At 43.8% G+C, this 25467-nt stretch overlaps 2 protein-coding genes across 5 annotated transcripts in view; one reads left to right on the top strand and one right to left on the bottom strand.

Annotated features, from left to right (window-relative positions):
* LOC110520077 (cysteine/serine-rich nuclear protein 3) overlaps window positions 1-11601 on the top strand; it is a 32326-nt gene extending 20725 nt beyond the window's left edge. For all 4 annotated transcript variants that reach the window (XM_036974356.1, XM_036974357.1, XM_036974358.1 and 1 more), the window contains 4 exons: window positions 3642-3821; window positions 7023-7282; window positions 7892-8188; window positions 8494-11601. In XM_036974356.1, coding sequence (XP_036830251.1) covers window positions 3642-3821; window positions 7023-7282; window positions 7892-8188; window positions 8494-9600 — 1844 coding nt within the window. In that variant the 3' untranslated portion in view covers window positions 9601-11601. The remainder of the gene's footprint in view (window positions 1-3641; window positions 3822-7022; window positions 7283-7891; window positions 8189-8493) is intronic.
* A 196-nt stretch (window positions 11602-11797) lies between these two features.
* LOC110520076 (UDP-N-acetyl-alpha-D-galactosamine:polypeptide N-acetylgalactosaminyltransferase 3 (GalNAc-T3)) overlaps window positions 11798-25467 on the bottom strand; it is a 15189-nt gene continuing 1519 nt past the window's right edge. The window contains exons 2-11 of the mRNA XM_036974360.1: window positions 24869-25444; window positions 23973-24145; window positions 21770-21919; window positions 21137-21371; window positions 20865-20982; window positions 20468-20668; window positions 14368-14499; window positions 14052-14153; window positions 13787-13939; window positions 11798-13575 (exon numbers count right to left, since the gene is read on the bottom strand). Coding sequence (XP_036830255.1) covers window positions 13462-13575; window positions 13787-13939; window positions 14052-14153; window positions 14368-14499; window positions 20468-20668; window positions 20865-20982; window positions 21137-21371; window positions 21770-21919; window positions 23973-24145; window positions 24869-25368 — 1878 coding nt within the window. The 5' untranslated portion in view covers window positions 25369-25444 and the 3' untranslated portion in view covers window positions 11798-13461. The remainder of the gene's footprint in view (window positions 13576-13786; window positions 13940-14051; window positions 14154-14367; window positions 14500-20467; window positions 20669-20864; window positions 20983-21136; window positions 21372-21769; window positions 21920-23972; window positions 24146-24868; window positions 25445-25467) is intronic.

Genomic DNA, 25467 nt, shown 5'->3' with positions numbered 1-25467 from the left:
CACAGTTGATTTCTTCAAACCAAGCTGCTTACTTATTGCAGATTTAGTCTTCCCAGCCTGGTGCAGGTCTACAATTTTGTTTCTGGTGTCCTTTGACAGCTCTTTGGTCTTGGCCATAGTGGAGTTTGGAGTGTGACTGTTTGAGATTGTGGACAGGTGTCTTTTATACTGATAACAAGTTCAAACAGGTGCCATTAATACAGGTAACGAGTGGAGGACAGAGGAGCCTCTTAAAGAAGAAGTTACAGGTCTGTGAGAGCCAGAAATCTTGCTTGTTTGTAGGTGACCAAATACTTATTTTGCAAATTAATTCAAAAAAATCCTACAATGTGATTTTCTGGATTTTTTTCTTCTAATTTTGTCTGTCATAGTTGAAGTGTACCTATGATGAAAGATACAGGCCTCTCTCATCTTTTTAAGTGGGAGAACTTGCACAATTGGTGGCTGACTAAATGCTTTTTTGCCGCACTGTATATGGAATTGGAAATGATGCAGACAATTACATTGATAGAAGCCACAATCTATTTGCAGTATTAAAGCTGATCCACCCCCTAAACATAAAAAAATCTTATTAGATGTGTTTTAGAAGATGGCATCCCACATCATGTAGTAAGAGAACCAAAAGCCAGACTGTTGTTGTCACATACACTACATCAACTGTGTTTAGGGACATATTAGACCAAATGCATCAAAAATAATTGCAACTTGATTACTGATATAAGCAATGGCTGGCTGAAGACATGTTGATGGAACTATGGAGAATGATTTGTGAGGAAAGGCAGCCAGTTCCAACAACCCATTGTTTGATAGTTACAATTCAACACTTATTACAGTAGCCTAATTTGGCACTTACAGTAGTATTTGTGCAGTTGACTGATGACCCAGGTCTTGTTTTGATTTGTTTAATTACACCATCAGGCAGAGTTTAATGGCTGTCACTGGTGGCTGTTCTCCACTGGCCTCTGTAGTGGCTTTGGGGAGGATGAGTGACTCGGCAAGGTGTGCATCCCAAATGGCACTCTATTCCTAATGGCAACCTATTCCCTATATACAGTGCCTTCAGAAAGTATTCACACTTTTTTCCACATTTTGTTGTGTTACTGGCTGAACTTAAAATGGATTCAATATAAATGCTGTGTCACTGGCCTACACACAATACCCCATAATGTCAAAGTGGAATTATGTTTTTAGATAAAAAAATTTTAAACAAATTGATTAAAAAAAATGAAAAGCTGAAATGTCTTGAGTCAATAAGTATTCAACTCCTTTTGTTATGTCAAGCCTAAATAAGTTCAGGAGTAAATATTTGCTTAACATGTCACATAAGTTTCATGGAATCACTCTGCAAATATAGGGTTTATCATGATTTTTTTTAATGACTACCCCATCTCTGTACCCTACACATACAATTATCTTTAAGGTCCGTCAGTCGAGTAGTAAATTTCAAAAACAGATTCAACCACAAAGACCAGGGAGGTTTTCCAATGCCAAAGTAGGGCACCTATTGGTAGATGGGTAAACATTTTAAAAGTTGACATTGAATATCCCTTTGAGCATGGTGAAGTTATTAATTACACTTTGCATTGTGTTTCAATAGACTCAGTCACTGCAAATATACAGGTGTCTTTCCTAACTCAGTTGCTGGAGAGGAAGGAAACCGCTCAGGGATTTCACCATGAGGTCAATGGTGACTTTAAAACAGTTAGAGTTTAATGGTGTGATAGGAGAAAACTGAGGATGTATCAACAACATTGTAGTTACATGACAATACTAATCTAAATTAAAAGAAGGAAGCCTTTACAGAAAAAATATTCCAAAACATGCATCCTGTTTACTAAAGTAAAACTGCAAAAAATGTTGCAAAGAAATATCCTGAATACAAAGCGTTATGTTTGGTGCAAATCCAACACAACACATCACTGAGTATCACACATCACTGAGGACTAGGACATTTCTTTAGGATTAAAATAAATGGAATAGAGCTAAGCACATGCAAAATCCTAGAGGAAAACCTGGTTCAGTCTACTTTCCACCAGACACTGGGAGACAAGTTCACCTTTCAGAAGGACCATAACCCCAAACACCAGGACAAATATAATACTGGAGTTGCTTTCCAAGATGGCATTGAATGTTCCTGAGTGGCCTACAGTTTTGGTTTAAATTGGCTTGAAAATCTATGGCAATACTTGAAAATGGGTGTCTAGCAATGATCAACAACCAACTTGACAGAGATTGCAGAATTTTCAAAATAATCATGTGCATATATTGTACAATCCAGTTGTGCCAAGGTCTTACAGACTTACCCAGAAAAACTCACTGATGCAGTTCGCTGTCAAAGGTGATTCTAACGTGTATTGATACTCAATACTTTTTTATTTTTTTTATTTTTTTATATTTCTGTCTTTTATTTTCAATATATTTGCAAACATTTCTTAAAAAATATTTTCACTTTGTCATTATGGGGTATTGTGTGTAGATGGATGAGGGGGGAAAACTGTATTATTTCACCCATTTTGAATTCAGACTGTAACACAGCCAAATGTGGAATAAGTCAAGGGGTATGAATACTTTCTGAAGGCACCGTAGTGCATTACTGTTGACCAGAGCCCTGGTCAAAAGTAGTGTGCTATATAGGGAATAGGGTGCAATTTGAGATGCAGCCAGGGCCTGTCCTCAGTTTCTATGAACCTGGGAGCTATTAAACACTCTGATTTCAGCAGCATTTCACATCCCTCTGGGTGCTCCCCCCGGTCCATTTGAACATTTTCACGTTCTTTCTTCTATAGAGGGTATAACCATGTCAGTCATAATATCCTCCTAACCACTATAAACTATCTTCAGTCATGCCCCAGATTGGAACCCCCCTAGGGAGCACTGAATGTGCAACATTACACATTTTACAAAATCACTATTTTACTTATGCACACACATGCGCACGCACGGCCACACGCGCACACATTCACGTGTGCATGCACACACATTCAGGCATATTTAAATTCACTGCCTATCCCAGAATAAGTAAAGCCGTAGTCGGGCTTTTTTAAATTTCCCATAAGATGGAAATTAATTAATTTTGAAGCCAAGGGATATTTTCAATCAGTAGCCGGCTGGATGCATGCATTGTGTTTTTGAGGTGCAACAGCAATTAAGTACAGTCACATTATGTTTTTAGTTTGAATATGCTGCTGTGGGCAGATATTACAATCCTGCTTTGGGCGGAAACGTCTCATTTAATTTTTGCTCCATGTTGTTCTTTTGTGATAAAAAAATATTCAGGCAGTGTTTTTAGAAATACCATCATGAATGCAGGGCAAAGTAAGCAAAATCTCACCCCAGTGTCCCTTTTCTGTCGTCGCTCAATCAAAGACAGCAGAGTGAACAAGGTAGACACGTCATACAATTAGCATCCTTCGCCTCGCATCCCGAGCTCCTTTGTGTCAAGGTGATCAATTGCCTGGGGACCATCGGGTAGGTAGTGACGGCAGGGGGAGGGGGGGGGGGGGGGGGGCTGGGTAGCAAGAGGGGTTGTTGTGTTCTGTGGCTCACTGCTAATTGACTGTGTTGAGGAGGACTGTGGAGGCCGGCGGGGCCTAAGCTGGGCATTAAATAATGTGTACCCTTCCTTGTGCTGGCTGTTGCAGGTGCAGCGGTGGAGACGGAGAGGAGGGCCATGAGCGGTATACTTAAGAGGAAGTTTGACGAGGTGGAGGCGTCCTCCTCGCCGTGCTCCTCCTTGCAGGAGTCTGATGACGAGGTCTCCTGCAGCGAGAGCGGAGACAGCAGTGACAGTGTCAACCCTTCCGCCTCGGGCCCCTTCACCCGTGAGCGCACACACACACACACACACACACACACACACACTGCTCTCTCCCGCTATACATATACTCAACACTGATACAGTCTGACACGAACAGACAAAAAGCTACATGCATTATTCATATTGTAGTTTAGTGAAAGAGACTTTTTGAATGAAGCATGTGTCATTCAGATTATACTTCTGTATCGTAATTGTTGCTTCTAAAATGGACGTTGAGTGTATTAGGAAACAGCATGACAATAACACGTCATTGTGATGACTTGCTGAAGCACAATTACAACCCTCGGTTAGAAATGTCATTCAGATAACTCGGTTGAAGAGGAAATTCAAAAAGCTGCATCAATGGATGTGCTTTAAAAGAGGAGAAGAGATGCAATCCATGGCATTGTGCTGAGCTGAGCTGGTGTCTGTGTGGACAGCTGAGTAGCCATGAGGACGGCTGGATAGACTGTGCTGAGCTGGTGTCTGTGTGGACAGCTGAGTAGCCATGAGGACGGCTGGATGGACTGTGCTGAGCTGGTGTCTGTGTGGACAGCTGAGTAGCCATGAGGACGGCTGGATAGACTGTGCTGAGCTGGTGTCTGTGTGGACAGCTGAGTAGCCATGAGGACGGCTGGATGGACTGTGCTGAGCTGGTGTCTGTGTGGACAGCTGAGTAGCCATGAGGACGGCTGGATGGACTGTGCTGAGCTGGTGTCTGTGTGGACAGCTGAGTAGCCATGAGGACGGCTGGATGGACTGTGCTAAGCTGGTGTCTGTGTGGACAGCTGAGTAGCCATGAGGACGGCTGGATGGACTGTGCTGGTGTCTGTGTTGACAGCTGAGTAGCCATGAGGACGGCTGGATGGACTGTGCTGGTGTCTGTGTGGACAGCTGAGTAGCCATGAGGACGGCTGGATGGACTGTGCTGGGCTGGTGTCTGTGTGGACAGCTGAGTAGCCATGAGGACGGCTGGATGGACTGTGCTGGGCTGGTGTCTGTGTGGACAGCTGAGTAGCCATGAGGACGGCTGGATAGACTGTGCTGGGCTGGTGTCTGTGTGTACAGCTGAGTAGCCATGAGGACGGCTGGATGGACTGTGCTGGGCTGGTGTCTGTGTGGACAGCTGAGTAGCCATGAGGACGGCTGGATAGACTGTGCTGGGCTGGTGTAGCTGGGCTGTAATAAAGGGGAATGAATGCAGCTCCGCAGCAGCACAACAGTCTCTCATTAGGTGTTGCGTCAGCAGGCACAGCACAGTACAGCCTGATGAATGAGCTGATGCTCTCTAGTCTCTAGCGTTGTAGTGTGTCTGGCAGGCTCTGAGAAGCTATGAGTTGAGTAAGCCTGTCATCGGAAAGGCTTCAGTCAGTTTGGCAGGCACCTCTGATGGTGCCACTGATAAATAAATAAAAAAAGAAGACCTGTGTTTTAGATGGCCTGTTTTTTTCTATGAGCAGATATGATGTTATTGGTAGTCAGCCTGGGGGAAAATGTGTGGATTGTCAGTGGTTGGTTCCTCAGGTGACAGATCTATGTTGTGTGTTGGGGAAAGACGGATACAGTAACCTTACCCTGGTTTATTGTGGGTGTAAGTGACAGGGCTCCTCCCTGTGTTGTGTTTACATGTGCGTGTGTGCCAGAGGACGCTGGTAGGAGGAGCTATAGGAGGACGGGCTCATTGTAATGGCTGAAAAGGGAATAAATGTAACGATATCAAACATTTATTCCATTCCAGCCATTACAATGAGCCCCTCCTCCTTTAGCGCCTCCCACCAGCCTCCTCTGGTGTGCGCGTATGCGCTTGTGTTTGTGTAGGTCCATACGTGCGCACGTGTTTGGGGGTGGGGATGGGGGGCGAGGGGATCAGGGACAAGGGTGCTGTTTCCCCAGACTCCTGAGCCTTCTGGGTCAGCTGCTGCAGATAAAGGCAACCAGGAGGATGTTGCTTTAAGCCAAGGGAATCAGAGAGCAGTTCATGCAGCAGAGCACACGGCTCCCAGAGCTTCTCCTCACTAAAGAGGTGTCACACTGTGTCAGGCGTGGTGCTGAGATGTACAGTAGCATTGTTGCCTGGAGAATACAGTACAACTCCGTCTCGGGCTGCGTTAGTGTTGGGGAAATAGTCCAGCCCCTCTCCTTGTGGGATTGCTTTTAGAGGAGCAAAACAAAGCCTTGGAATTTCTGAATCTGAATCGGGAGGTCTTTGACGAAGGGCTTCTATGTGTTCTCACAGATTTATTGTTAGAACTACATGGTCATAGCAACCCTAATATCACAAGTCACTAGAAGATGGCCGAACAAGAAATAGGAAGAAATACAGAGATATCGAACTCTCTTACATATTGCAAGCTTGAAAATGACCTCTGCATGAAATTGCTTTCTCATTCAGTAAAACCACATGGATACCCTAAACAAAGTGGGGGGGGGGGGAATAAAGCGAAATTCCCATCAACAAGGCCAGACTGGCGCTGCCATGCCTGTAATGAATGCATTGTCCTTATGGCACAGGGTGGAGTGCTGCTGGAACCAGATGGTTCCCATTTGTCCTGTTTTTCTGACATCAAGTGAGCGCTGGGAAAGCTGTGCTCAACCACTCCAGATCTGAGCCAGGAGGGGGATTATTTATGCTCTCTGTCTTTGCTTTCTTTTTCCTCCTTCCCTCCTTCCCTCCCTCTCATAGAACGGTCCTTTAAAAAGCCACACGTAGTACTGACATGCCAATTGGCAGAGTTGGGATGATGAAACACTGCTCTACTAAGCTGGGTTGAGTTGTCTGAGTGTTAGCAAGAGGACTCCCGAGGTTCATTAAAAGTCAAATAAAAGCAGGCATTCAAATCCTGCAAATCGTAAGCAAGCAGACTAGCGTTTTATCTTGTTATAGTATGGCTACACACATACTGTACACCACTGAGAGCACATGGTGAGCAACAACATAGAACTCTTTCCTATGTACATGATTCCGATTTTAAATAAGTGCTTTCTCTCGAAACAGTGTGCATGTATGCTGTCAAGGTGGTTAATCTAGCTTTTTCTCATACTGGCGATTTCACATTCTCTTTCTTGATTTTAAAATGGGCTATTCTTACCACCACATAGAACTGGTTAATCTTTCATCCATGTATGAACCAACAACCCTGCTTTCCCTATTATTTATATGTATGAAGAAGTGGGCTATCACCAGCTTCCTTTCACCATCTTCTCCCCTCGTCTTTTGACTCTGTAGCTGATTCTATACTGAAGAGGGAGAAGCGTGTGAGAACAAGGAGGGTACATTTTGACAATGTGACGGTGTACTACTTCAGCCGGCGCCAGGGCTTCACCAGTGTGCCCAGTCAGGGGGGCAGTACTCTGGGCATGTCCAACAGACACAGCGGTGTCAGGCAGTACTCCCTGGGAGAGTTTGCCCTGGAGCAAGAGAGAATCCACAGAGACATGCTCCGAGACCATCTGAAGGAGGAGAAACTCAACTCCATGAAACTCAAGGTATTGGTTCGAATCCAGGTTGTATCACAACCGGCCGTGATTGGGAGTCGCATGAGGCGGCGCACAATTGGCCCAGCGTCGTCCGGGTTTGGCCAATGTAGGCCGTCATTGCAAATAAGAATTTGTCCTTAACTGACTTGCCTAGTTAAATAAAGGTTAAATAAAATAAAGAAATACTTAAGCAATAAGGCCCGAGGGGGTTTGATATATGGCCAATATACCATGGCTTAGTGCTGTTCTTAAGCATGATGCAACGTGGAGTGCCTGGATACAGCGCTAAGCTGTGGTATATTGGCCGTATACCACAACCCCCCCGTGGTGCCTTATTTCTATTATAAACTGGTTACCAACAAAATTACAAGAGTAAAAAATGGTTTTGTCATACCCGTGGCATATGGTCTGATAACCCACGGCTGTCAGCCAATCAGCATTCAGGGCTCGAACCATCCAGTTTATAAATACAGTTATGACAAATTGTGTCCTTTTATAAATATAGAATGTTATATGTTTCCAACTGCTCACTCTGTGTATTCTTCTGAGAAGCAGCATGTCACTGGTTTCAGCTGGTTCAAACCGGACTAAATTTGATCCCTTCTCGTTTGTTTTCAGCTGACTAAGAACGGTACAGTGGAGTCGGAGGAGGCTAACACGCTCATGGCAGAGGACATCTCTGACGATGACATTGATCTGGAAAACACAGAGGTGGACGAGTACTTCTTTCTACAGCCCCTCACCACTAAGAAGCGCCGGGCTCTGCTGCGGACCTCGGGGGTGAAGAAGATTGACGTGGAGGAGAAGCACGAGCTGCGGGCCATCCGGGTGTCCAGGGAGGACTGTGGCTGCGACTGCAGAGTGTTCTGTGACCCAGAGACCTGTGCATGCAGCGTAGCAGGAATCAAGTGCCAGGTAAATCCCTGGGTAGTCTGACCATACTGTACACGCTCTCATATTGACACAGATGTGCCACTCTATCCGCTCTGGAATTAAGCCTTCTATGCGGCCCCTAGTCTTCAGGCAAATTAATTTCAATAGAAGGGTGATTAAGCGATCAAATATTTTAGAAGTTGTAGATGAAAGTACTGTATCATTGAAAAAGTACTGTAACATTTACAGTAGCTTATCTGATATTGCCAAAGTATTACATTCATTAATCTATTACATGCAAACTGCAGAATATATGGTCATATAACCCAAGGTGGTCCAATCTACAGGTGGACCGCATGTCTTTTCCCTGTGGCTGTACCAAGGAGGGCTGTAGCAACGCGGCCGGCCGGGTGGAGTTTAACCCCATCCGCGTGCGGACCCACTTCCTGCACACCATCATGAAGCTAGAGCTGGAGAAGAGCCGCGAGCAGCAGCAGGCCTCCCCTGCCAACGGTTACCATGGCGAAAGCAACGGCTATGGCAACCCGCTGGTCCAGACCCAATACTCTCTGTCAGACCCAACAGTCCAACAGTCTGCCATCATGCACCTCCAGACTGCTGACGACATGGACGAGCCTCTGGATGATGAAGACGAAGATGAGGATGATGAGGAGAATGAGGAAGATGACGAGGACGAAGAGGACAGCAGCAGTTTATGCAGTGGACTGTCTGACTCCAGCACTCAGAGCTTGGCGAACAGTGACTCTGAGGAAGAGGATGGCGATGAGGAGGACACGTCGGAGGACTTTGAGATTGGAGTCAGCAAGCCGCCTGTCGCCAACACGGAGGTTGCCCCCCTGTCCTCTGTGTTGTGTTACTCTGATGCCACTCCGCCACACGACAACCACATTGACGACCACATGAATGGAAACTCTTATTTATTCAGCACCCCGGCAGATTATTATCAGTTGGAGACCCCCAGTGCTGTTGCCTCAGCCAACGGGACAGCCAGCCAACCCAGTGAACCCTATGGAGAGGTCTTATCATTCCCACACACAGTAAGCACTACTAACGGTGCCGTGCCACAAGGACCATTTAACATGGCCGTGGACATTGCAGAGCAGTACACAGATTACCCCCGCCAGGCTGAGGAACAGTACGCCAATCAGCACTTCACCCTGACCAATGGCACAGCAGCAACCACAGCCATGGGCTGCTGCACACCTGACCTGGAGAACAACATGGTCCCATCTAAAGGAACATTCCCTGAGCAGCCTGGGGGCCTCAGCCAGATGGAGTTCCACAACAACTACCTGAACAATAAGAAGTGTTTTGTGGCAGAGCAGCCAAAGGAAGTCTCTAGCGTAAATGGTCTGTCTGAAGGGCCTTCTTTAGCAGTCAGCACAAAGATCCCTGCATTAGCAGAGAATCTCCCCCAGGTCGCACCAGTTTAGTGGGCCTAACTCACCTGTCTGTGTAGGCTTCATGTTGTCTTTTCTTAATGAACAAGGCTGACCAAGTGTTATTTATGGAGAATATGGCGTTTTAATGGGAGCTCAACTTACCAAGTCATTTACAAGACCATACATTAGATTGACATTATTTAGCTACAGGTTCCATGATGAGAAACATTTCTAATGAAACCTTTGATTTCTAGTATTCTAAACTGCGAGATGGAATCAGTCAACAAAAACTGAAAGCTGTATGCCCGTGCAATGTATCTTGTCATTTTAAAGGTAAAGTTTTAAGGATATATTGTGAATGGAACTTTTCTATGTCTATATGTCAAATGTGCAAAAAATGAATTGTCCCCAGTTTATTTATTGGTTCTGAAGTACGTGTATACTTATAAATGCATGTTATTTTGGGTCTTTCAAATGGCATTTATGAGAAATTGACCATGTTCAATTTGGGTTTATAAAATCTGTATTAATGTACTGTACAAACCTTTATTGTGTTGTCGCCTGTGATCTTTTACATTGTTTGGAAAAGCTTGAAACGGACTACAACGTTTAGTTATTTATTTGGAATTGTAACGCTAAGAGCATTATTTCATGGGTGACATTGAAGTCTAAATGATTCACAGCTGTTTGCACTTTTGTGAAGGTGATATCCTAATGCGGCACTTTGACCTTCATTTCTCAAAGATCATATACAACTATCCAATCGATAACTACTATTTTATGGGGGCCTCATTTCAAATACATGTCAATATAAAATATGTAACTCTTTTAACTGAGGACACTATATTGCTGAGTTGGACAGGGGAATGATTTCAAGGACATATTTAGCTCCACATTCCATTCCCGTATGACGACTGACCGTAAATACATGAAGAGATTGATGTTTGTGTCTGCACAAACATTGTGTGACGCAATTATTGAACGGTGCAATGGTAACAGGAAATGCAAAATGAAACTTACACGTGGAAGTGTTTTACGACAGCTCAAACGATCACTACACGTCATAGTCTTGAGAGCCACATCAGTGTTGCGCATGAAATGCAGATCTCAGTTACTGTAAAAAAAAAATATATATATATATATAAAAAATAAAAAAACATTTGAGGTTGGACAATCAAAGGTTAAATCACACCAATGATTCATATCAGCACCGAGTTAAGAAATTACTGATCAGCACGGGTGATTGGTAGGAAAGTATAATTAGCCAAAAATCTGTAAATAACTGTGACCACCTTCAAATAACTTACAAGTAAAAGGCCATTGAACTAAATTCTCCAGATATGTATTGCTTTAACTGTTCTGAAATGTTAGGGACAGCAGTGACTCCAAACAGCCTTTACAATTAAATACCAACATTCCCTCACCATAAAAAAAGAGTGGGAACCCCTGCATGTATCCTTGTCCTATTCGAAGCCTAAAGTGGGAGTAGTCATCCAACATGCTCATTACACTCCTGTATGTGATTACTACTTGATTTAAGTTTCTGCTCCTGACTCCTCACTGAGGTGAGTAATAATGTTACCACCTCAGTGGCAAAGTCAAGTGTATCCAGCTGTCAGGGAATCAGTGCCACTGTATTAGTATGACTTAGTATCAGTGCCAAAGCATTTAAGAGAAGGCAACATACAGTGACATTTTATCCAGTTGAGTCATTCTGCTGTGTGTATGATTTTCAGTGCTTATTATGAATGATATTTAAATGTGTATTTGTGGTAAACTGAACAGTCTGTATTGAATAAAAACATGTTTTGGTCTTAAATTTCACTTGTTTTATGATGGTTGTGAATTGTACAGCTCCACATGCCTGATTTCATTATGTTGGTTACTATCATGTTTGCTTCTGTGAAACAATCTTTTTTGCCCAAAATGGTATAAATGTTTCAATATGTGTTTTGGTTTCTTAACGTTAGATAAAGCCAAAATGTTTTGTTTTTGTTGTGTTTCTGCTTTTTAACAATACATCGCTTGGAAATAAAATGAAACCATGTGTTACTTTTCTTCATATGTTTAATGATTTTAGCTTGAACTCTTTCTGTAAAAAAAATATGTGTGTTTAGAGAAAGAGTGCACCTGCAATAACTGAAGGCCCAGTAAAAATTATGGACAGGGATGCGTCAAGGATGAATTATTTTGTGCACAGCGCCCTCTCCTGTTGAACATAAGAAATGAAAAACCTCAAGTATCCAAATAGAAGAGTCAGTCACGAGGGCATTCGGTTCTAGGACCAGGCATATCCCTAAATTCAACAAAATTCTAACATTCCATTGTCAGTTAACACTGACACAAACAGTTTATACAAATCTATCCCACATCCTTGGATCAAACAAGGATACTGTGGGATACTGGGAACTCAGACTTGAATCAAAACTACAATCATAGTTCCATGTTGTAAACAAAGCTTAAAATGTTTCCCTTTCTTCAGATCCCATTTTAGCCTACATATTAAAAAACATTTGCAATCCCCATGAACATTATACAAAAACATGTAAATGCATTTTATTCTAAAGAAAAATATTTTTCTAAATGCGTTGTCAAGCATAGAAAAAGACATTACAAAGAACTAAACTATCCAAAAGTACCTCTTGTTAAGATGTGTCAACCTTACATTATTCCCTGACATCTAAAACAGTTTACTTTGCTTAAAGTACCTGGGGGCTGGGGCCCCAAGAAAAATCCAGCTATTCTTGTAGAGATATAAAGTTACATTTTTTGGGGGGGTGCAGTCAAACTGTACACAACAGATTGTTTCAAATACCACCTCTGTGACTGGAATTGTGTTTGAAAATGTTACGTTACTAAAGCCTGTCCCAGAAAGGTAAACATACTTATGATTAAAAACACCTCTGAACGCCCCGTCAAAGCAATACGGAAAAGCAAAAGAAAAGATGACTCATCTTGCAAATACCAGATCATTATGAATTTGGGATGCCAAATATAACAGTAGCACACAACTCAAGCCCATTGGTTAAAATGCAACTTTGGAGAATTTACATTTAAATCATAATTAGCTGTTCATAAAGTACAGTATATACATAAGATAACCAGAGGCACTGTATGGACAGTGCCTCTGATCCTCAATCGTCTTGTGAGGAAAACCAGCTGGGTGAGAGGGGAATCAGACCCTATAGCGGTGGTAAGGGAGAATGCATGTCTAGTACCTTCCTGATATAATTACTTTGCATAACAAAAAGAGGCAGTAGTGGTAGATATTGAATAACCTATAATACAAACATTTCTTTTAATACAAAAGTAACCCTTGACGAGTCTTTGGTGCATACAATCTTAGTTATTCTGTTCATGCAAAAGGCACGTTCACTATTGCATTGTTTGAGACTCCATTTTGTTGTTGGTTTTCACATATCTACTGCATTAATAAATTATTCAGTGTAGGCAATAAAGAACAAGCCTTTGTAATTAAATACAATCAAATGGAACGTCGATTTCCCTCTGGAGTAAGACAGAAACAGAAGAGACAAAGACAAGTGGAAATCTCTTCATTAAGTACCCATCCAAAGTCACTAATTTCAGTCCCAGGTAGTGCCGTCAATCCACAAGCAGCGGTTGTCTTGAATGGCAGAAGAAAAATAATCCCTTAACCCGAACTGTGATAAAAATAAAAAAGTGTATTCCTTTTTAAGTCTTCAGTATCAGTTTGAACGCTTCCTTCCCGAGGTTGCATATTCTCCTCAAAATCCCCAACTTTCCAGCAGCAGTTCTTCTACATTTAAAAATAAATACACATTCAATTTGATAATATGTTTAAAAATGCACGCCAATTGCTACTTGTTCTAAAAGGTCCTAGAATGCCCAGGCACACGTCATCACTAGTGCCGAGGTCCATGTGTCATGTCCTCAGACAAAGAGCCACAGTTGGTATCTGTCTGAGGGGTTACAGGCAACCAAGGAGGGGTGCTCATGACGGGCACTCAGACACAGATTCCATCCCGGGATGAAGAATAACTGGTTCTACGCAGAGAGAAGAAACAGATTAGTCACCAACATCCTCAGTAGGAAATAACTAACATCCACGTCTATGGTGAAGACAATGAAAGAGAAGCAGGCATCAACATCCCCAACAATTTGGTATTACTTCACAGTCAAAAGGATGAACCTCAGGACTTCAAGTAGAAATCTTGACTGAGCCCATTAGAGTAGAGATGTGGGTCTTTGGTCTCACCTCCCTTAACTCCCACTTCTGTTCTGCTCCTACAAATGTGATGCGGCCTTTATACTGGCAGTCTTCCAGCTTCACGTCTGCCTCTGTCCCATGCAAACACAGCTCCTTCTGAATATTGTGCCGGATCTCGTGATGGGTCGAGTACTCAAAATACTGAGGGATCACAAAGAGCACGATGAGTCATCCTCTTGATTTTGAAAGTGACAGACAAAGTTCTTAATTCCTTCATGACTGAACCCAGTCACTGTATTCCCTTCCCTCTGACCTGGTTTCCTCCGAGTCCGTGGCATGGATACAAGATCAGCCGCTTCCCTCCCTCGTTGTTCTCCCCTGCATCCAGACACGAGTCTTTACCTACATTCTTCACCTGGAGGCACAAGGAAAGGGATTTCAGTGAGCCACACAAGCGGTTCAAACATGCGTCTACCTTAAGTGGTGCGAAGATGCTCATTCCCCTGGCCTGGAGCCCTCCTCAGAGCCCTCTGGAGCTGCTAAATGGAAACCCACTGTGGCCAGACATACTGTATCTCTCTGTGGTCAGGAAAGAGCCTAGGAGAGGGGATAATGACGTGGGGGCTTACCGAGCCAAAGTGGAGTGGGTTGAGATCGGGCATGAAGACCTCTGGATACACGTTCTTCAAATACCAGGAGAAGCTCTTGCACTGCAGCCGCTCCCGGAGGTCCACACGCTGCGCGACGTCTCCGAAGGCCCTCTGTGGAAACAATTCCAGGCAGCAGCCATTAAAGGGGGGGGGGGAACTTTCTTAATTACTCACACTGTCCAGGCTTTGAACTCGGAGGGAAGCCTTCATTACCACTTCCCCACAGCCCGTCTAACGCTGGAGCTCCGTGGTTGAAGATGGCGCCGAAGAGGATGGCTGAGGTCTTACATGCTCCTAACCAATTGTGCTATTTAGTTTGATTTGCGTTGTTTGTAACTTCTTTCTAAAACTTATTCTGTATACAAATGTTGCTGCTACCGTCTCTTATGACCGAAAATAATTTCTGGACATCAGAATTGCTACTCACCACAAACTGGAAGAAACTTTTTCCTTTAACCAGTCTGACGAGAAGGATATACTGCTCTCCAGGGAACAGGCCCAGATCCCCATCATTTGCGTGAAGAAAAGACGGAGGAAAAAAGGACGCAGATCGGGCTGCCTTCTGAGAATCCGTAGGCGAGAGAGTAAACTCCCACTGCCATCCATCCTACTTCGCTAACATGCAATCATTGGAAAATAAAATTGATGACCTATGATTACGATTATCCTACCAACAGGACATTAGGAACTGTAATAATGATGACACGGATAATATAGAGCTGGCAGGATTTTCAATGCACCGGCAGAACAGAGAAGCTAGGGGAGGGTCTTTTTGCCAATAATAGTTGGTGCGCAATGTCTAATATTAAAGAAGTATCGAGGTATTGCTCGCATGAAGTAGAGTACCTTATGATAAGCTGTAGACCACACTATCTACCAAGAGAGTTCTCATCTATATTATTTGTAGCCGTCTACTTACCACCAGACCGATGCTGGCACTAAGGCCGCACTCAACCAACTCTGTAAGGTCATAAGCAAACAAGAAAATGCTCATCCAGAAGTGGCGCTCCTAGTGGCCGGGGACTGTAATGCATGCAAACTTAAATCAGTTTTACAAAATTGTCAAGTGCCACCAGAGGAGAAAAAAAAAAAAAAAAAAAAAAAAAAAAAAAAACTCTATACCACCTTTACTCCACACAAAGAGATGCATACAAAGCTCTCCCCCGCCCTACATTTGGAAAACCTGACCATAATTCTATCCTCCTGATTCCTGCTTACAAGCTAAAACAGGAAGTACCAGTGACTCGCCAATTACGGAAGTGGTCAGATGACGCGGATGCTACAGGACCGTTTTAGTAGCACAGACTGGAATATGTTCCGGGATTCATCCAATGGCATTGAGGAGTATACCACCGCAGTCATCGGGTGCGTCGATGACGTCGATCCCCCAGTGACCGTACGTACATATACCAACCAGAAGCCATGGAATACAGGCAACATCCGCATCGAGCTAAAGGCTAGAGCTGCCGCTTTCAAGGAGCGGGACACTAATCCGGACGCTTATAAGAAGTCCCGCTATGCCCTCAGATGAACAATCAAACAAGCAAAGTGTCAATACAGGATTAAGATTGAATCCTACTACACCGGATCTGACGCTCATCGGGTGTGGCAGGGCTTGAAAACTATTATTACGGACTATAGAGGGAAACCCAGCAACGAGCTCCCCAGCGAAGCGAGCCTACCAGATGAGCTAAATGCCTTTTATGCTCGCTTTGAGGCAAGCAACACTGAAGCCCGAAAGCACCAGCTGTTCTGGATGACTGTGTGATAACCTTTAAACAGGTGAATATTCACAAAGCTGCAGGGCCAGATGGATTACCAGGTCGTGTACTCAGGGCATGCATGGACCAACTGGCAAGTGTCTTCACTGACATTTTCAACCTCTCCCTGACTGAGTCTGTAATAGCAACATGTTTCAAGCAGGCCACCATAGTCCCTGTGCCCAAGGTAGGAAAGGTAACCTGCCTAAATGATTACCTCCCCGTAGAACTCACGTTGGTAGCCATGAAGTGCTTTTAAAGGCTGGTCATGGCTCATAACAGCATCCTCCCAGGCACCCTAGACTCACTCCAATTAGCATACCACCCCAACAGATCCACAGATAACACAATCTCAATCGCACTCCACACTGCCCTTTCCCACCTAGACAAAAGGAACACCCATGTGAGAATGCTGTTCATTGCCTACAGCTCAGCTTTCAACACCATAGTGCACACAAAGGTCTTCACTAAGCTAAGGACCCTGGGAATAAACATCTCCCTCTGCCACTGGCTCCTGGACTTCCTGACGGGCGACCCAAAGGTGGTAAGGGTAGATAACAACACGTCTGCCACACTGATCCTCAACACTGGGGCCCCTCAGGGGTGTGTACTTAGTCCCCTCCTGTACTCCCTGTTCACCTACAACTGCATGGCCAAACATGACTCCAACACCATCATGAAGTTTGCTGACGACACAACAGTGGTAGGCCTGATCACCGACAACGATGAGACAGCCTACAGGGAGGAGGTCAGAGACCTGGCAGATTGGTGCCAGGACAACAACCTCTTCCTCAATGTGAGCAAGACAAAAGAGCTGATCGTGGACTACAGGAAAAGGTAGGCCAAACAGGCCCCCATTAACATCAACGGGGCTGTAGGGGAGCGGGTCAAGGGTTAAGTTCCTTAGTGTCCACATCACCAAAGAACTATCATGGTCCAAACACACCAAAACAGTCGTGAAGAAGGCATGACAAAACCTTTCCCCATCAGGAGACTGAAAATATGTGGCATGGGTCCCCAGATCCTCAAAACGTTCTACAGCTGTGCCATCAAGAGCATCCTGACCGGTTGCATCACCGCCTGGTTTGGCAACTGCTCGGCATCAGAGCGCAAGGCACTACAGAGGGTAGTGCGTACGGCCCAGTACATCACCGGGCCAAGCTTCCTGCCATCCATGACCTATATAATAGGCGGCGTCAGAGGAAAGCCATAAAATTGTCATAGACTCCAGTCACCCACGTCATAGACTGTCCTTTCTGCTACCGCATGGCAAGTGGTACCGGAGCGATAAGTCTAGGACCAAAAGCTCCTTAACAGCTTCTACCTCCAAGCCATAAGACCGCTTATCAAATTTGGTCCCATGGTGTTAATACTTGCGTGCTATTGCTTGCACAGATGAACGTGGTACCTTCAGGCATTTGGAAATTGCTTCCAAGGATGAACCATTTAGCCTATCAGAAGCCATGACATCATGTTCTGACATTTTCCAAGCTGTTTAAAGGCACAGTTAACTTAGTGTATGTAAACTTCTGACCCACTGGGATTGTGATACAGTTAATTAGAAGTGAAATAATCTGTCTGTAAACAATTGCTTGAAAAATTACTTGTGTCATGCACGCAGTAGACGTCCTAACTGACTTGCCAAAACTATAGTTTGTTAACAAAAAAAATGGTGGAGTGGTTGAAAAACTAGTTTTAATGACTCCAACCTAAGTGTATGTAACCTTCCGACTTCAACTGTACATGTAAAAATTACCTCAAATAACCTGTACCCCTGCAAATATCATCGTTATTGTTATGTAATTGTGTTACTATGTATTTTTTATATATTTAATTTTTATGCATTTATTTGTTATTTTAAAAAATATTTACTTTAGTTTATTTGGTAAATATTATCTTGAATTTCTTGAACTGCACCGTTGGTTAAGGGCTTGTATGTAAGCATTTCACGTTAAGGTCTACACTTGTTGTACTCGGCACATGTGAAAAATAAAGTTTGATTGATTGATTGACTTGATGGGTGACGGCTCGAAAGACAGCACCATGTATGGCAGAGTTTCAGTCTACCCAATCCCGTTTCAAGTCATTTGCACGCACCAAAAATATTTGGTACACATACAGATGTAGAATCTTAATTTGATCCTCCCGTTGCAGGAGAACTTTCCTGCAATGCTTATAGTGTATTTGAGTATTAAAAAGGCTTCTGAATTTCGTTATTTCCCTGCTGTAGCAAACTGTCTCAAATTAAGATCCTAAATCTGTACATAAGACAACTCAGCTGAAATACCATTGCAAATGATGAACCCTCTAGTCCAGAAATGTCTGCCTTTTCCCTCTCTTTGCTTCATTTAAATTCATTCATGGAATCAACCCACCGTTCAACGTTTCAAAAGAGTGCAGAACAGAACATTACTCAGTTATTGATTCACACACAGCACAAACGCAGAGTATTTCAAGGAACTGAGAAATCTTCTCCAGACAGGCTTTCAGTAATGAGAGCATTTGAGAGAGACAGTGACGCAGATGATGTAAACAGCTCCATGAAGCTATTAGAGACATCCTGCCTGTTAACAAATATAAACTACTAATAGCCTTGAGCACAGAAGGTTTTCCTCAAATGGATTTCTCTCAGTCACAAAGGATATTAGTCAATTCTTCTTATTTCACATCTCATACAATGTCCATTGCACTTACTGTACAATGGACATCAAAATTGATGTTCCCTTCTGGAGAATGTGTTTGCATATGTGACCTTGTTCAGACTTTGTCCAGACTATACGTAACCAACAGGCAGCCTAGGCCCAGAGTGTGGCACAGGAGGCTGCCGAGGGGAGGAAGGCTGCCGAGGGGAGGAAGGCTTATAATAATGTTCCCTTACAAGTGGGATAATAACTAATCTGCAGTCAGAATGAGAACATCAGTGTGTCCAGAGCAAACTGCTACTGTTAAAACATTACTGTTGGGCAGGGGTGGGCAACTTTGATGGCGGTGGGGCCCACGACAAACATATAAACCGGGATAAAAATGTCAATGATTTCGTGCAGTTCTACATATTTTGCCATGGTGTAGAGAAACTGTTGCAGTTTTAAAGCAAGTTTGCTGCAATTCTATACATTCTCCCATGGGGTGGAGAGAAAGGTTAGCCGTGTATAATATGATATCTGAGTGAGACTGACTAACAAAATCAATGGGGGCCACCTGGCCGGTAATTCGACCATGAAAACAAGTTTAGATAGCTGTCCGCTAAACTAACCTTCCAATCTGCAAAATGTTTGTTGACATGGACTAATTGACAGACTATCAGAGACTGATATCACAAGATGAAAACTGCTGATGCTCAACCAAATTTCGAAATTGCATCTTGTGTGTTCTACTATTCTAAATCGTAACAGTAAGTTGTTCAGTCATTTATACATACACACACACACACACACACACACACACACACACACACACACACTATATGTACAAAAGTATGTGGACACCCCTTCAAATGAGTGGATTTGACTATTTCAGCCACACCTGTTGCTGACAGGTGTATAAAATCAAGCACAAAGACATGCAATCTCCATAGACAAACACTGGCAGTAGAATAGTCTTACTTAAGAGCTCAGTGATTTTCAACGTGGCACAATCATAGGATGCCACCTTTCCAAAATATCAGCATGTCAAATTCTGTTCTGCTAGAGTTGCCCCGTTCAACTTTAAGTGCTGTTATTGTGAAGTGGAAACGTCTAAGAGCAACAACGGCTCAGCGGCGAAGTGGTAAGCCACACAAGTTCACAGAATGGGACCGCCAAGTGCAGAAGTGCATATACATTTTTGTCCTCAGTTGCAACACTCACTACCAAGTTCCAAACTGCCTGTTTTTCATGGTTCGGGCTAGGCCCCTTAACAGTACAGCCTACAATGACATTCTAGACAATTCTGTGCTTTCAACTTTGTGGCAACAGTTTGGAGAAGGCCCTTTCCTGTCTCAGCATGACAATGCCCCTGTGCACCAAGCGAGGTCCATACAGAAATGGTTTGTCGAGATCAGTGTGGAAGAAGTTGACTGGACTGCACAGAGCCCTGACCTCAACTCCTACAGCAGGGGTGGTGCAAATCAATATTCATTCTTAATATTTGGTATACTGTAAATAAATAAAATACACACACGAGGGCCTTCAAAAGGGGGACCAGACGCGAGTTACCTATCCCTGCTGTAGGGGATGAATTAATGGTTTTAGAACGCCTGTCCTATTTCTGGGGTTATCAGCCTGCCTATCTGAGTTTAAATGTACAAAAATATAACAATGTCACTCAAAAATACCACATACGTCTTTGGCCAGCTGTGCAGCTTGTTGGTTGCGTCGGTAGAAGATTTCCTTGTAGTCATCCATCCAGACCTCGGCCAGCCGCACCTGGTTGCGTGCGATCACCTGGGTGCCCTTGGGGAAGGTGTGCGGACTCTTGGTGCGGAACACATGACCCACGATGGAGCAAGGGATTATTTCTAGCTGACCCCCACACTGCCACACCTACAGACAGGCAGGCAGACAGACGTAGGTAACACACCCAGCACTGTTAGAAATACTTGGCATGATGACTATACTGTAACCGGTATTGCTGCATAATATGAAAACAGGATGAATCACTTACAATAGCACTGAAGACACCCTAACACATGCTGTTGTCCATCTATCTATGTAGAAAGGCAAGTGATCCCTCTCTTACTCTGAAAGACATTTCGATATTCTCGCCTCCCCAGATTTCCATTTGCTCATCATAGCTTCCGATAAGATAGAAGTAGTCCTTGGAGATAGAGAAGAGTCCCCCAGCGAAAGTTGGTGTCCTGTGAAGAAAAATAAATCTACTGAATAGAGGGTCCAGATCTTTTTTATTTTTTTACACTCAGCTGAGGAATAGACCATTCACAACCACCTATCAAGGAATACACAGAGGTGTTTGACATGCCTGAAAGTAGGCATTCACATAGTTCTTCTCACTTGATAGGATAAGTCTCATCCTTTCTCCGTTGTTTCTCATGGTCCGGTAGACTCTCCCAGCCAAAGGACAGGCCCCAGTCAAAGTTACCACGGTTGTGGTTCTGTCCGTATGGCGAGGGCTTCATAAACTCAAAGGTGTTGAGGTCAATGGTTGTGATGTCAGGACTCACTACCGCAGTGTAGTTCTCTGCTATCCTGGCCAGTAGAGGCTCCAGCCAGCCATTGAAGCATTCACCTATTGGATACGCATTCACCATCAGCCGAACAATACAACCACTAAATAGCATTGCATTTTAAATGTGAAACACTTTATCGACAAGGAACATGGAAGCCTGTGGTACAAAAGCAATCACTTTGAGAATATACCTAAAATACCACAAGTTAAATCACCTGTGAGCTGAACAAATAAATGTAACACTCATTTGATATTTTACCAGGCCACCTGGAAGCAGCCACCGCAAAAACAGAAGATATGAAGATAGAAGAAGAAGATAGCTAGCATTCTGAGTATTAGTGTGTAGGTGGATTAACAAACGTCTAAAAGGCTGAGCTGTTCTGGTTGTTCCAGTCTGATGACTCAGCTGTTTTGACGTCACTGCTATGGTGTGTGTGCGTGTGTGTGTGTGGACTAACAGTGAGCATCGAGGAAGGTGAGGATGTCTCCAGTGGCCACAGAGGCTCCCAGCAGCCGAGCAGTGATCAGGCCCTTTCTCTCGCGCTGACGTACCACGCGCACAATGTGCAGCCGCTTCAAATACTCATCCAGCTCCTCCTTCAATGCATCTGTGAAAGGAAATTAGCCAACTGCATTAGCTGTGGAACTGCCGATCTATAAATGGACAGTGCCAATCAGGTTGAATACGAGAGGACTTACTAGAGCGACCTACAGAAAAAAAGCTTTAAAATGTAAAAATAAACCAATAAGCAAAATACAATGAAATGATCAGGTCATTTCATCTTCTGCTAAAATTCCTACCTCAGTGCAGTGACTGTTTCCGGGGGAGTAGGCCTCTACCTCAACTTGGCCCCCCAGTGTGGAAGCTTACACTTCAACGGAGTGAATGAAAGAGTGAGTGAGATGCCTGGCTTTCATCTAATAGCAGGCTATTCCCAACAAATGACAGAGTTTTGAGTGTCACTCAGTGGGGTTGCATTGCCTGCGGGGAATCACAGGTATAATATTGCAGATAGTTTTGGGGTTATATCAAAATAATGGTTTGCAGAATTTCTAATCCCTCCATTTTTATTTTATTTCAAACCTACCACCCTTAACTGCCAACAATACACCTTCTACTGCTATTCACAGCTATCGTCACTCACATATACAGTACTCTCTAATCTTACTTACAACCCTCAGCTGTCCCCATACTAACCCATCTCTCCCGGTTCACTAACATTTGACTATTTCCTTTAGCAAAACATCCTGGGACGTTCCATGTCATATCAGCAAGCCATGAGACCCACCATCTCAGATTGTCCTGAAAACATTTCTGTAGTTAGAAACAGACAAGATAGCTAAATTCTAGTTTATTGATTGCACACAAATTTGCCATTTTAAATGTACAGGATTCACATAATGTTCAATAATTATAGATCATTTCTTTGGATTCGTCATTTCATGTCTTTCTCGTTTTTACAAAATGTTTTGGTCCAAATTGGATGTTAGGTACAAAAATTATTTAGAAAATAATCACCTAATAGCAGGAACAGCACCATCTAGTGGTCAGAACCTGGCAAAATCAGGATGTAGGATGGGACATAAACCAAACAACTTCAATGACTAATTTCACTAAACAGGGGAAAGAAACTGTCACCAAATTCACTGAGAATACATTACATAGGATGAAAAATCAATGCTCTGAGCTGCAGCTCAGCTAGTACTTGTCAGACACAGAGAAGTGATACTATATACTTGTTGTCGGGATGGGATTGGCATGGGGTGTGTGTGTATGTGTGTGTGTGTGGGGGGGGGGCTTTTGAAAATGTCTTTAGATTCTTCATAAAAATTGTAGTAAAGTATACTTTCACCCCCTTTTCTCCCCAATTTCATGGTATCCAACTCGTAGTTACAGTTTTGTCCCATCGCTGCAACTCCCCTACGGACTCGGTAGAGGCGAAGGTCAAGAGCCACGTGTCCTCCGAAACACAACCCTGCCAAACTGCACTGCTTCTTGACACACTGCTCGCTTAACCCAGAAGCCAGCTGCACCAATGTGTAGGAGGAAACACCGTCCAGCTGGCAACCGAAGTCAGCTTGCAGGCGCCAGGTCCGCCACAAGGCGGTGCCTTCATTCGGGAGGCCCGCTTAATTTCTAACTCATTTTTAGAAAAAAGTTGGTCCAAATCAGATGTTAGGTACTATATATGGATCCTATAAATTAAAATGGCAAATTTGGGTGTTATCAATTAGCTTAATTTCTCAGAGATAAAATTATATTTAAACAAAATTATGTTGCATAAATGCTAATCCTATCGGTTTCTAATTACAGAAACGATTTCAGAACAATCTAAGATGGTGGTGTTAAAAATCATCTTTCTTATGCTTTTTCGAGGTGGAATGACCATCCTATTTTCCCTCGGCCTTGTTTCCCTCAGCCTGACGCCTGTTTACAAGAGCAAACTCTGACTCAATTCTCCACAGACTAGCTAGCCCCTCTTAGGAAGGCATTCACTAGCAGTGCTGCTTCCTGCTATAACCCCCTTCACAAGAAGCCAGGGCGCCAGCCTGCACATTTCATGGCACACCAGCGGGCCGCCAAGCAGGCTGCCTGACTAAAATTAAAAGTGAGAACGCGGTGGTCTTGCCATCTGCCTGGCCGGCTGGTTAGTTCCTTACCGTCCACACTGGCATCGTCCACCAGGATGATCTCCTTGAGGAAGATGGCAGGGGAGGTGTGGAGGACGCTGTACACCGTCCTCAGCAGAGTGCTCCAACCTTCGTTGTGAAACACAATGATCACGCTGGTGGTCAGCAAGGGTGGACAACGCTTGAATGTTTGCTCGATACATCTGCAAAAGAAAATAACAAAATTAGGTGGTGTCTTTTATGGTCCCTGAGAGGGCTTTCAGTGCAGGACTGTGGCTGAAACATTGAAGTCCTCCCTTAAAAGGGATGCATGTTTCAGTTGTGTCATTGGGATATGGGACTCCCTTGAAAATGCCAACAAAATCAGACACAGTCCCCCAGTCACAGTTACTGGGCACACATGCTGAAACAATGTTTCAGACAGAAAAACTCTGGAGTGAAATTTTCCTCAATAACTAAAAGAAAATATCAAAGACTTGTCTGGGTTAAAACCATCCTGTCCGTTGGAGACACATTATATAATGTTGTTTTCTCCTTCCTTCCTGTGGTCATTCAGTATGTGACTTTGGTTTCATACTGAGCCACTGAGACAAGACATATAAATATATGGAAACTGAATCCCTCTACAGAGGAATGGTTCTATTGAACACCACACGGTGGAGCTGCTATGTGATGAGGAGAAACCTCCTTCGAGATGTTCGCTTCACATTAGATTGTTTTACAACAGAACCTATAATGATAGAATTTTCATAATAAACAGGGCCACTGACCCCAAGATTTACTAGACATTTTTACATGGCCATGTTGGTTTGAACTGAAGCATATGCCACTGCGGCAATACATTTTAGAGCATGTATATGGAAACAACTGTGAAAGCTACAATAACAGTACAAAAATGGCTAGTTAATTATTGAGAAATAACATACTCCGGTGGTCTGGTGTCAGGGCCCAGGTCACGGCTGAGAGAGATGTGGTCGCTGGCGTAGAGGTTAAAGCAGTGTTTCTCCTCTCCCCGATCCTTCTCCTTCTGTTCAGCAGGGCTCAGTTTGTCTGTGTGAAAGGGCTTCCCAGAGGCTCCGGGGTCGTTGGGGTCCTGTGGTGGACGCTCTAGGACTGGCCTCAGCTCAGCAGCCGTGTACGTCCCTGACAAACAGGAAAAGTCCCCTGCAGTCTCCTGCTGGCGCACTGGGGCTCTGATCTGCATTTTTGGCATTGCGTCCCTGAAGTTATTAACTGCCCCCATCACCATGCCCAGCACGGCATCCCGCTTGACAGCTATCTCCTTCAGCCAGGGCTCTTCTTGTGTGGGACTTTGGCTTACTACCTCACGTTGTATAAGGAACAAAAATGTGACAAAGATAAGGGCCACTATCACCAGTTTCAAGGGGTGTAATCGCCTTCGGAAAACTCTGCGGAGACCACTCATTCTTCTGGAGATGGGTGGGGTAGATTTATTTGACACAGCACTTCACCAAACACACAGTCAGTTGCAAGGAGGTAACCTTAAAAAGTAAATTAGAAAGAA

The sequence above is a fragment of the Oncorhynchus mykiss genome, chromosome 3 (genome assembly GCF_013265735.2).
Source record: "Oncorhynchus mykiss isolate Arlee chromosome 3, USDA_OmykA_1.1, whole genome shotgun sequence".
NCBI classification, from domain to species: domain Eukaryota; kingdom Metazoa; phylum Chordata; class Actinopteri; order Salmoniformes; family Salmonidae; genus Oncorhynchus; species Oncorhynchus mykiss.
The sequence above is the reverse complement of the archived record's forward strand: the minus strand, read 5'-3'. Positions and strand labels throughout refer to the sequence as shown.